The sequence below is a fragment of the Talpa occidentalis genome, unplaced genomic scaffold (assembly GCF_014898055.3).
Source record: "Talpa occidentalis isolate TD23 unplaced genomic scaffold, MPIMG_talOcc4v2.1 talOcc4.11, whole genome shotgun sequence".
Taxonomy (NCBI): domain Eukaryota; kingdom Metazoa; phylum Chordata; class Mammalia; order Eulipotyphla; family Talpidae; genus Talpa; species Talpa occidentalis.
The window spans coordinates 12,744,425-12,757,013 of record NW_023601104.1 but is presented as its reverse complement, the minus strand read 5'-3'; the positions used below and the strand labels follow the sequence as shown (position 1 = coordinate 12,757,013).

At 38.5% G+C, this 12,589-nt stretch overlaps 1 protein-coding gene across 6 annotated transcripts in view; it reads left to right on the top strand.

Moving 5' to 3' along the window:
* Window positions 1–12,589, top strand: part of TP53BP1 (tumor protein p53 binding protein 1) — a 115,370-nt gene that overhangs the window by 79,572 nt on the left and 23,209 nt on the right. For all 6 annotated transcript variants that reach the window (XM_054701048.1, XM_054701055.1, XM_054701054.1 and 3 more), the window contains 3 exons: window positions 1,997–2,054; window positions 5,166–5,258; window positions 9,289–9,769. In XM_054701048.1, the coding sequence (XP_054557023.1) occupies window positions 1,997–2,054; window positions 5,166–5,258; window positions 9,289–9,769 (632 nt within the window). The remainder of the gene's footprint in view (window positions 1–1,996; window positions 2,055–5,165; window positions 5,259–9,288; window positions 9,770–12,589) is intronic.

Genomic DNA, 12,589 nt, shown 5'->3' with positions numbered 1-12,589 from the left:
TTTTCCACTAGGTAGTTTGTAAATGCTTTTTAATGGAGTTAAAAGAGGTAGAAGTCTTTAAAAAAAAAAAAAGAGAGCGATTGTAAAGGGAAGAACATTCAAAGAAGAAGAATTGGGAGAGTAGGAAGCCGTGGAAACCTATGGACGAGAGAATTTCCGGAAGAAAGCACCGTGAGACACTGGGAAATCTAGTAAGACACCTGAAAAATGTACACTGGATTTGGCAATTAGGATTTATTTGACTCTTTAACAACAACTATTTTAGTCTAATGGTTTGGGTGGCAGGTATACTGAAGGTGATTGGAGGAGTGATGAGGAGGAAAATAGCAAACATAATCCAGTTTTCAGAAGTTTGTGAGAAAATATGACAAGTTAGAAGGTGATACAGCATTGAAGGAGGTTTTTTGTTATTAGGCTGAAAGAGACCTAACAGGTTTATGGACTAAAAGGAGATCTTGGCAGCTGGGTGGGGAGATTAAAAACAAAGGAATAGGGGAAAGAGTTGATAGATCATGCCTCTGAGGGAATTAGGTGGTGATGCTTTCAAAGATCATGGATAGAGTATATGTAGACTTGAATAGGACAGACACTTGATTCTTAAAGAACAAAGTAATTTTAACTAATAGTTTTGAATATTTCTTATATGCCAGACATTTTACATGTACAGCTCCTTAAATTTCGTAACCTGTGAAGTAGATCCTATTATCCTCATTTTACAGATGAGGAAACTGAGGCATAGGAAGGTCAAATGCCTTCCTTAGCGTGACACAGTAAATGTAGTAGCCTGAATTTAAGTATTTCCAAGAATTGGATGTCTAAATCCAGTTTACAGTGCTAGTCTGATTCTCAGTGCTTATTGATTTGAATCCTAGAACCTCAAGAGCAATTAATGTATTACATGTTTCCCCCAATGGGGGCTTATCAAGAGAGTACTTGGTAGTCTTGAAGTTACATTTGGGAAGATCTTAAATAGAACTAAAATGTCACACATCAGTACACATTACTACTTTTCTTAATGCTAACAACACAGTTTTGGGCTCTGTACTCACAGCTGTACTCATTTATTCCTCATTTAAACCGTATCTGTAAGGTTGGTCCTATTTTATCTCTATCTTATAGGTGAGGAAATAGATTCAGAAAATGAAGGCGTTTACTCCCAGGTTGTACTACTAAATGCTGTTGCCACAGCCTGAGCCAGGTTTCCATTTTAGATCCAGGCTCTAACCACTAAACTGCAGCTGCCTCCTTGATAGACTGTTTAGACAAATAGTGGGTTGTGTATATTTTAGAAATGTTTAAAGTATTTGTTACTGTCTCTAAGGTTGGAGTGAATGATAAATCAGCTCATTTTAGTCCTTGACATTGGTGACATTGCTGAAAATACAGAATTCTTTCAAGTGTCACCCTTAATTCTTTGCAACAGATTCTTGAAAATGTGTATTATTTTTCCAAGATTTGCCCCTAACAGGTACTTTGGCAGGTAAGAATTCTATCACTGAACCACTCATGCTCTTACAGGCACTTTGGGAAGAACTTTAGTACTTTCTATGTGTGGATGCTCTTAAAACTGCACACTATTGAAAATTTCTGTGTCAGTTGAAGACTCCTGCATAATTTATTAAAGTTTTTTTTTTTTTGATTGACTTTAAATTTGTTCTAAAATTATGATTTTGGGGGGTATTACTACATAATATTTTTTCTTATATGAGAAGAGAATTGAGATTCAGGAGAAAACATTTTCATTTTTTAATGTTTAGTCATTTATCATTTGTATTTTGGGGCAAACTACATTATCTTCTGTAGGAAATCTGAAAATTGATTTGTCAAAGTGAAAAAAATCTGTACCATTAAATTATAAGAAATCTTTCAATGTTTGATAATTACCCACTTTTATTTGCTGCAAATACTAGTTAGCAGATTTTTAGAAAGGTTTTTAGGTGTGATATTAAAATTCTGTTTCTGTTTCCTTTCTCTCCTTGCTTTTGTTTTTATTCAGAGCCTACAATTGGTGAAAGAAAAAATGGATCTACTGCTGTTGCTGAGGCTGTTGCCAGGTAACCAGAGCTGGTTGCTATTTAGAGGAGGTTGATATATAAGGCCACTGGTAATGAGGGAAAGATGATTTATCAAGAGAGGAAAATGCTTAAAATATAACTCCAGCATAAAGGATTCAGCAATGTGTTGAATTTAAAGTAGGCTTTCTTATTAGTGCTTTAAGTTTAATAAAGCCTTTGCTATACTTAGAACAAAGATAACTTAGAGGTGTTTCCCTTTCTCTTTTGTTCATCTGGGAGTGCCCTTTTTTCTTTTTCTGTTGATGAGACTGAGATTGCGGTTGCTTTTGGTGAGGAAATAGAAGGTTTAGCAGGAGGTAGCCTTAGACTTTGTTTCTTTTTTTTTTTTTTTTTTTTTTGGTGGGACCCTCACCTGTGCAACCCAGCGCTCAATCACTGCGCCACCAGGGGAGGCCCCTAGACTTTGTTTCTTTTGAGATTCCCTGCTCAGTCACAACCTTGGGCCATTTTTTTCTGCTTGAAATTAACTACGGTGTGGAATTTTTGCTTTGTCATGAATGCTGTAATGCTTTGAGAATGAGTATGACCCCATCTTGAGGTTTTCCTGGTTAAACTTTGCCATCTGGTGGCTGTGAGAGTAGAAATGTATCATTTCTTGCAAGTCATCCAGCATGAAACTACTAGCAGCAGTTGGTGAATAAGTAAAGCAGGCTAGATGCAAGAGTGTGAGATGTTGAGGATGATGGTTACCTGAAGGTGTGTCCCATTTAAAAGAGGGTTAGCTGCCGCCGGTCATCTCTAGCTGATGGTTACTATGTGAGAATGCACATTGTTGGCAAAGTTTAATCTTTAAAAAAAGAGAAATTTGGAATTTTAAAAATAAAACTTCTGCCTGGTAAGTCAAATAAGACATTCCTATGGACTAAATCTGACTCCCAGTTGCAAGTTTCTGACCCTTGTCAGAATACTTTGTATTTAGCTATAATCTTATAGAGATGAATTTTTCTCTGAGCTCTTGCATATTTAACCTGAAAGATAAAGTACCTTGGTGTCCTTGCTCAGTTGAAGACTCTTTAATTATATACAATTTGTATTACAAAAGAAGAAAATGAAATTTACACTTGATCTGTTTGACTTTAACAGAATTGTTATACCAGATACAACTTGTTATTAGTCTGTACAAGTGGCTGTAAGAACAGAATGTGCTGTCGAAGCTGGTGAACCCTTTGGCAGAATGTGGGGATGGAAAAATAAGGGGAAAAGATTAAAAAAAAAAATTGTATATGAGAATCTAGATCGTAAAACCTTGGATTCTTTCCCCATTGTCATTAGGCTCATCATAAAATATCATTTAAAATAAACTTTTAGAATATTTTAAGTGATCTCAGGGTTTAGGTGATACAGTAACACCGTTCTAAGTGTTGTCTGTAACTGGACTCTGTTCACATTACTTGCTGTCATCTTATTTCTCGGACAGTTCATTTGGAGAGTTTCAAGCATATACACAGGTAGAGAGAATAGTATTTTAATGAACCATGTCAAAAATTACCAACTCATGGCCAGTCTTGATTGATTTATCAATACTTCAGGTATTCTCCTTGCCACCGTTTCAAGAATTATGTAATTTTCTTTTTTTTTTTAATTTTTTTTTAAAGTTGATTTTTTTTTTTAATAGAGGCATGTTTTATTTATTTATTTGTTTGTTTTGTTTATGCATGCACTGGGTACAGTCAGAAACATGGGAGGGTGAGAGAATTCACCAGAGCCAGAGCGGGGAGCAGAGCAGGCAGAAGGACCGAAGTACAATGCTGACCGAAGTACAATGGGCGGCAGGAGAGGTCTGTGCGCCATGTGGGACCCTCCTCCGGTGGCCGGGGAGCAGCCGGGGATCGAACCGGTGCTGCAGAGGCCGCGGGCAGCTTCGCAACCCAGCGCTCAACCGCTGCGCCACCTGGGAGGCCCTATTTTTTATTTTTTTAAAGATTTATTTATTTATTCATACAAGCACTGGGTATAGTCAGAAGCACGGGAGGGTGAGAGAATTCACCAGAGCCAGAGTAGGGAACAGAACAGGCAGAGTGACGAAATACACCGCTGAGGGGAGCAGCAGGCATGGCAGGAGAGGTCTGTGCGCCATGTGGGACCCTCCTCCGGTGGCCGGGGAGCAGCCGGGGATCAAACCGGCACTGCAGAGGCCACGGGCAGCTTCGCAACCCAGCGCTCAACCGCTGCGCCACCGGGGAGGCCCGAATTATGTAATTTTCTGTATATATTTCATTGCCATCTCTCTAAGATAAGAATTCATGATTTGAACTTAACCACAGTCATAGTTCAAAAAATTGCAGATTCCTTAATGCCACCAAACATTCAATATCCAGATTTCTCTGATTGCCTCATAACTGTTTTTTCAACTGTTTGAACTAAAATCCAAACAAGATGTACACATTACATTTGATTGATATATCTTCTTTTTTTAAAATAGAGGCATGTTTTTATTTATTTATTTTTTATTTGTTTGTTTGTTTTTTGTTTATACATGCACTGGGTAGAGTCAGAAGCGCGGGAGGGTGAGAGAATTCACCAGAGCCAGAGCAGGGAGCAGAGCAGGCAGAAGGACCGAAGTACACTGCTGAGGGGAGCAGCGGGCGGCAGGAGAGGTCTGCGCGCCATGTGGGACCCTCCTCCGGTGGCTGGGGAGCAGCTGGGGATCGAACCGGCGCCGCCGAAGCCGCGGGCAGCTTCGCAACCCAGCGCTCAACCGCTGCGCCACCGGGGAGGCCCCTGATTGATATATCTTCTAAGTTAAATCTCTTTTACTCAATTAGGGACCTTCCCCTCTTTTTTTCTTTTTGCAATCTGTAGAATAAACTGATTGTTTGTCCTATAGACTTCCTGCATTCTGGATTTTGCGAATTGCAGATTTATAATATTTACTATAATCCAGCAACCATACTTATGAATCATCCTTGAGTGTCTTTTTATTATGCTAATTTGAAATCGGTATGAAGAATTGCATTTTGGTATAAAGTGGTTTGAAATACGGAGTGCAGAGAAAGGACTTCATTCCCCCTTTTGCCTAAAAGGATAATCTCCACAAGTACTGTTCATTTCAAAACTAACATGGTATATCGCTTTAATTTATTACCTTAGTCCTCCGAAGACCTTGTCTGTGTTTAGCTGTGTCTGTGAAACCCAGCGAGAGGAGGAGGCTCAAAGTCAGGATCCCCCCTCTGCACCCATCAGGCAAGCATTATTTTATGATATCTTTTGTGTTAGATTCATTCTCAAAAAGTTTGATATCAAGCCTAATATGTATTTTGTTTTGTGAACTTGCTTTTTTATCTGAGGGACTGTGATGTATTCTAGATGGATTTATAAATGAGATGTAAAGAGAAATTTTAGTAAATATTTTATAAGTCAGATTTTTTTCTTTGCTGGTTCTATCATTCTGAAATGATTGAGTCATCATCAGTCTATGAAATACATAATTCTGTATTTCTAACATCAGTTTTTTCTTTTTAAAGATTTATTTTTATTTTTTGGATATAAAAACTGGGGTGCAGGCCACAGATATGGGGGGGGGTGAAGGGATTCACCAGAGACAGAGTAGGGAGTAGAACAGGCTGATCTACTAAAATACACTGCTGAGGGGAGAAGCGGGCAAGACAGGAGAGGTCTGCTGTGCCATGTGGATTAGCTCCCTGGCTGGATATCAAACTCATGCGGTAGTAGCTGGCGATAGCTTGATAGTGCTGAGACTTTAACCCCTATGCCACTAGGGAGGCCCCTCTAATATCATTTTTTTGGTTTTGGAAATGTTTGCTGTTAACAGACTTAATTTCCCGTAGGGTAAAATCTGAGATTTCCAAAATTAAAATTTATCAGACTTGCTGGAATTAATATTTTCCTTACTCTGTATTCTGTTAGAAGCAGAAAAACAAAGAGTAAGAAGTACCCATTCTCTGTTTAAATAAAGATTGTATTGTTTGGAATATGTGATTTTTATGATCAGCATGAGGAAATAAATAATGGCACTAGAAGTAAGCTTGTTTTTTATTATGATGTGGTATCTTTTGTCTCTAGAATTCAGTGATTTTGTAATTAGAGAATATATATGGTAAAGTTTGGTCTGCACAAGTATATTCCTAATAGCATTATTTGCAGCATGATTGTTCTTTATTGGCAGAAATATTTAGAAGAAATGTCAGTGCTTTATTGGACATTCTGATTATGTGAGTTTATGGTTAGTCTTGGGAGACAGGTAGCTTAAAGTATATTCTTGATTGTCTCAAGAACAACGTTAGGTGAGTGCCACTTTGTGTGAGTCCATGAGTGGTAATAGTCCAGCAGTTACTGAATTTATCGATGTCATTGTATTGCCTTCCTATTTGTTAGTATAGAGGGGCAAAATGCTGATGATACTGCTTAACAGCTTGATAGAACAATGGTCTGGGAATCCAGCTGAATTTGACTTCAATTGCTCCACCAGAAAGATTTATATTCAGAGCAGAACTTCTACTTTAACAAACTTCTAGGTTTGTTAAATGTGGAATGTATTCTTGCTTATCCAGGCCTTTTCTGCTAAAATTTGCTTTCTTAGCATACATTTCTAAATCTGACATATAGCGACCAGTGTAGTTATGTAACTGGAACTAAGGAAGAAAAAGAGGTGTGGCCCTTACAATTTTATTAGATTTCACTTGTTTTCTAAAATTCTTTTCTGATGCTTAAAGTTTTTTTTTCCTTTATTATTTTTTTATTTTTCCTTTATTTTTTCTTGGGGGTATTAATACACATCTTATGGCAGATTTTTCTTGGTTGCTTTATGTCCAAGAATTTATGAACTTTGTTGAGTGGGTCAACACTTTTTATGGTATGTGTTACAATTAAGGCTTTGTTTTTTACCTACTGTTCCATGTTGACTTTAATCAGTACATCCTGTCAGCCAAAACTATATCCAGTTGACCACTGAACAGCTTGAGGGTTAGTGGTGCCAGTGTGCCAGTACTCACCACCTGTGTGCCCCTGCAGTTGAAAACCTCCATATAATTTCATAGTCAGCCCTCCTGTATATACATTGGTTCTGCATCTGCTGATTCAGCTGACCAACACCATGATTGATTGAATGCTTGAAGTGCAGAACGTATGGCTGGGGAAAAATTCATGTGTAAGTGGTATGGCACAGTTCACACTCATGGTTGTTCAAGGGTCAGCTGTATATGAACTAGAGAGAAAATGACTGTAATTTAAATATAAGTCATTTGATGCTAACACGTGAATGATAAAGACCAAAATTCTGACAGTTGATAGGATTCTGCTGAATATTGCTAGTGTTGCAATGGGATGGACATCTTTGGTCTTTAAACAGAGGTTCGTTCAGAATTACTCTGATCTTGGGAGCAGCCTGGTATTTGTCAATTTAGGGAATAAAAAGTCCAATATAAAACCAAGCAAATGAAATTTTATCTAGAAGTTTTACTCTGAATAAACAGGTAAAATATGTAAGCTTGTTTAAGGGTAGGGAACATGGTAATTGAGTTCTTGATTAATCAAGTGCTGTCCCTTTTAGGGTTTGACTCACTTTCATTGTTGTTCAGCTGTTGATGTGTTAGATGTCTTCAGTATTCAAACATGAGTATTCTGTTCATAGAAGATGAATTGAGTTTCCTTGTTTGCTTTGTCTTACACAAATAATATTTATTACCTGCTATGTACCTAGCTAAGTGCTTTATATACACAATCACTTATAAACCCCACCAGAGATTTATACTTACCTGTCTCCTTGTGATCTTACTCTTACCTCCTCTTTATAGACCATATATCCTCATTAACTTGAGGTTCTGACAGGAACAACCAAATGTATACCAGTTCTTTTCATCCAGAACTCTATTCTAGATCCTTTTTTGACCTCCTGTTTTAATAAGCTGAGCTAAACAAGATTGAAACATCAGAAACGTTCCCTTTTCTCTTCCTTCAAGAACCAGACTAGAACAAACCCTGAAGAGTTCGTGATGCTTTCTTTTTTCTGTATACCCAGGTCAGTTCACCTTCTAAGGGTGGGCACTCCTCCCAAGAAGGAGACAGCATTCTCTGTCTCAATGACTGGCTCATTTTCTCTCACCAAACACTTGAAGCAACATGACATGATTTCTAGGGCCATTATCATCCTGGGTGTTACCTCTTGGATATCTCAGATTATGCCTTGTAAAATATGACACCTTAAACTAAAACATATCCCATATGTGGTCTTACCATTGTCAGTTCAGAATGGATTCCTTTTTTGTCTGTATTGTGGCTGTTACACATTAATTATAACCTGAAAATGCATTCTTTGTAATTCACTGACTCATTGCACTTGTAATTTAGTAAAATGTTACAAGTTATGGGTGTTTTCCACATGAATTTGTCACTTGTATAATGAATTTATTTAATTTGAGTATAGATTTTTACAGTTAGTTGAGAGAACATTAACTCTCTTGTTCCAAGTACATTATGCACTTATTTTATATTAAACCCTGTGTTAGATGTTTTAAGTGTAAAGACAATAAGACATGAATGTCAGACTTTCTGTGTAATCTGCTTAGAGTTAATCTAGGCCTTTTTATTAAGGACATTTCAGAAAGCCCCCAGGCACCTCAGAGTTTCATGGTATCTGATTTGTAGGAGACAGTCTTCAGATGCTTGTGGGATACCTGAACAAATCTCTCTGATAGCCAAATGGGAAGACTAAGGAAGATAAGTAGAAAGGGTCTTGAGAACTGTCTTTAAGGAACCAGTTCATTCTGAAACGGTAGTTGTAGCTACTGCAGTATAGTCAGCAAACTGGGATCTTCCCTCCAACTCTGTCCTTTACAGACAGGACTCCCCCCACCCCCCTCAAAAAAAAAATTTTTTTTTGGTCAAGAGAGCATGAACTGTATCTAGAATGTTAGAATCATTCATAAATCCAAATGAGACATCTTGACCTAATTGAAGTACATTCTTTAGCTACCTTCATTGTCTATGATTTCAACAGTGACTTTCCATCTTTGTTTACCTTATTTTCTTGTGTCAAGTTTTCAAAGTTCATAGCTACTGGTTTATGACTTTTTTTATCATCCTGGTGGAATAGTACTATGTATTATTTTATCACAGTGAAATAATGAGGAACCTCATAAGGTGATTTGCTCAGCCTCCTTCTTCCCCTTGCCACAGTTCCCTCTTGCCACTATACACACATTCACAACACACATATCCTCACCTGAAATGATTTCTTTGTATGGTTAATTTTCAGGGGGAACTTGCTCCATTTTCCAAGTACTAGAGAAGAGGAGAAGGAAACCTTGGAAGGTGACCAAAGGACCAGACAAAGTCAGCAGTCTGTGAAGCCCAGTAGTCCTGTCAAGGACCCTGCCTTTCCTACCTCCCAGCACATAGCCACAGAGGGACCATCCAGTCCTCAAGGGGAAGTAATGGAGACAGATGTGCTAAAAGGCCAGAAAAAAGGACGGAATACCAATGGGGAAAAACCTAGTAAGGCCTTGATTGAAAGGCCCAGCCAGAATAACATTGGAATTCAGACCATAGAGCATTCCCTGTGGGTCCCAGAAACTGTTTCAGCAGCAACCCAGACTGTAAAGAATGTGTGTGAACAGGGGACCAGCACAGTGGACCAGAACTCTGGAAAACAAGATGCCATAGTTCAGACTGAGAGGGGAAGTGGTGAGAAACCAGTCAGTGCTCCTGGGGATGATACAGAGTCGCTCCATAGCCAGGTGAGAGAATGTATAGAGGCCCTGTTTTTTACTTTCTGGAGTCCGAAAGACTTTAACTTGTGGTACTTCTTCCTACTGATAATTCTTAACTGCTACACAGACCAGTGGATAAAAGATAAATAATTTATCTACAGTAGAGGTAGAGTAGTTAAAAATTATGAGTAGCTGTATTCAATGATAGTTTTCAGGGAAGATGAAATAGTTCTAAGAGCTTGTGAAATAGGTTTCTACTGGAAAAGAAAGCCAGAAATAAAGTCTGGGCCTTATAGTGTCCTTCTGTGGCCAGTCTCTTCCTTCTGCCCATTTTCACCCTCCATTGTAATCATTAGATTATGATTATTATTTTTAAAGATTTATTTATTTATGCATACAAGAGCTGAGGTACTGGCCAGAGATGTAGGGGGTGAGAGGATTCACCAGAGGCAGAGCGGGGAACAGAACAGGCAGACTGACTGAAATCACTGCTGAGGGGAGCAGTGAGTGAGACAGGAGAGGTCTGCTGCACTATGTGGGTTGCTCCCTGGCCGGCTAGGGATTGAACTCATGCTGCAGAGGCTGAGGATTGCTTCATAGGCTGTGCTTAACCCCTTGCGCCACCAGAGGGGCCCAGATTATAATTATTAAAACTAATTGCTTCTCTACTTCACTGTGGTTCCCAGGAATTGAGAGATTAGAAAGTGAGGAAGGAAAGAGTAGAAGGAAGATGCATAAAGGATAGCCTCTCTAGTATGGCTAACAGAACAATAACAGGAATAGAGAGATGGGGAAAAGTCCCTTCATGACTAGAGACTGCAGCAAGAGGCTAAGAGTAGACATAATGGGTAGGAAAAAGGATTGGAGCTGATGAAAATGAGGCTGGAGGAAGAAAAAGTTCTTGGGAATGGAGTATAGAAGTGTAGGTACTAGTATAGGTAGAATAGGTCAGAGGGTAAGAACGAGTAAAATGTCATCGGGATCCGTGGCAGGGAAAATCTGGGTTATTAATAGTGGTGACGTGGCTCCAGTAGGTTATTTTCACTTGGGATTGGCCTAGGAAAGCTTCACTCATGATGGCACTTTTCATTCTGATGGTCCAAGTTGTTTGTTTTTGTAAAAATGTGATGTAGTTCCAATTTATTGAACACCTGTAGTTTTGTACTCAAGACGCCCATGAGGTTGCTATTAGTCCCTTTTCACTGGTAAAGAAGCCAAGCTGAAGAGAGATTAAGTAACTTATCCAAGATTTTGCCATTAGTAGGTGGTAGAACTGAAATTTAAACTTGGCACATTTCACTTCAGATCTGTTGGTATTCTTTTCGTTATGTTATGTTGCTTTTCTACTTTTTAAATCATGGCCTGTGTAGTCTTATACTCTGTTTATCCATGCTTCTCCAGGAATTCCAAAAATACTGTTTTTCCAGTCTGAGCTTACCTATTTTCACAGATTCAAAATAGCACGGCCTTTAAGATACAGGGGCTATAGAATATTGGGTTCTGTTGTGCTTTGCTATTTTCACCCTTAATTTTGCATTATGTCAAATAATATTTGGTTTCTCTGCCTTTATGAAAACACTTTAGCTTGATCTTAAAGGTAGCAGTCATGTGGGAACCACTAGATTATATTTTTCCTTTACTTCTTAATATTCTCCCTCTGTAAAATAGGAAATCCCTGTTCCTATCATCATCAGGCCTAGTTAAGGTACGTAGCACTTGGTCATCATGAGGATTAAGTGAGTAGAGGCATGTAAAGCCCTCAGCACTGAGCGTGACACATAGTAAGTTTCAATATATGTTGACTGCTGCTACCACTTATTTTAAATAAGAATAGTACTGCTGTCACCTCCAGAACCACTACTGATAGTCTATGACTGCTGCGACATGCAGAGTGAAATAACACATTGAATTGCTGCTGCTAAGAAAAGAAAGGTGTTAGAAAAATATAGATGGTGAATGGGTACAGGTTTCAATTGGGAAAGATGAAAATGTTCTGGAGGTGGGTATGGTGATGCTTGTACAACAGCGTGAGTGTACCTAACATAAAACTGCATGTGTATTTAAAAACAAAGTGGTAATTTTTATGTATAGTTTCCCACAATAAAAATAGATACGGTGGGTACAGGAACAAATTGGAATTAGTGTGCCAGCTTTTGAGGAATCGTTAAGAAATGAGGAAGGCTGTGTGGAAATTTTCCAAGTCTCAGTTGCTTTTATATCCCCTGCAATCTGGGTAGGACTCAGGCTAGTGTTGGGCGAAAAGTATAGACCACCTACCTTTGACATGCCTTAAATTTTTACTCATTGTATCATGTGGACCTGGAACCAGGTTTTCTGTGGAGGAAAAGCATGGTTTTATTATAGTTTTGTTACCTTTTCTAATAATGACAAAATCCTCAAGTTACGTGCCTTTACAGAAAGCTCTTTCGAACACTATTTAAAGAGAGTAAGCACAGCTTATCTGCCCCTTTTCCTCTCTCTCCTTGCGTGTTGTCAGACATGGTTATGCAAATGCCTCTTGAAGTGATCATTTGCTGACTATTGTAATATAGGGATGCTTCTTGGCTACATTTCAGGGACACAAAAAGCACTGAAATCTCTTAGACCCCCAATGATCCAGCTCTGTGTATGCAGGTAGGCGGTCTAGGTTGTTTTCATTCTGATGCAGAAGCACCCTGAGGATTGAGGCGTGACATTTATTAACCAGGGTTATATCTTTGTGGAAGTATTTTAGGAAATTGGTTGAATAAATTTTCATGCTTTTGACTTATTTGCATAGCTAAATATTTCCTCTTTAGTAGATATTTCACCTTTAAGATGGAGTTGGAGTAGGACTTTTTCAGGTAA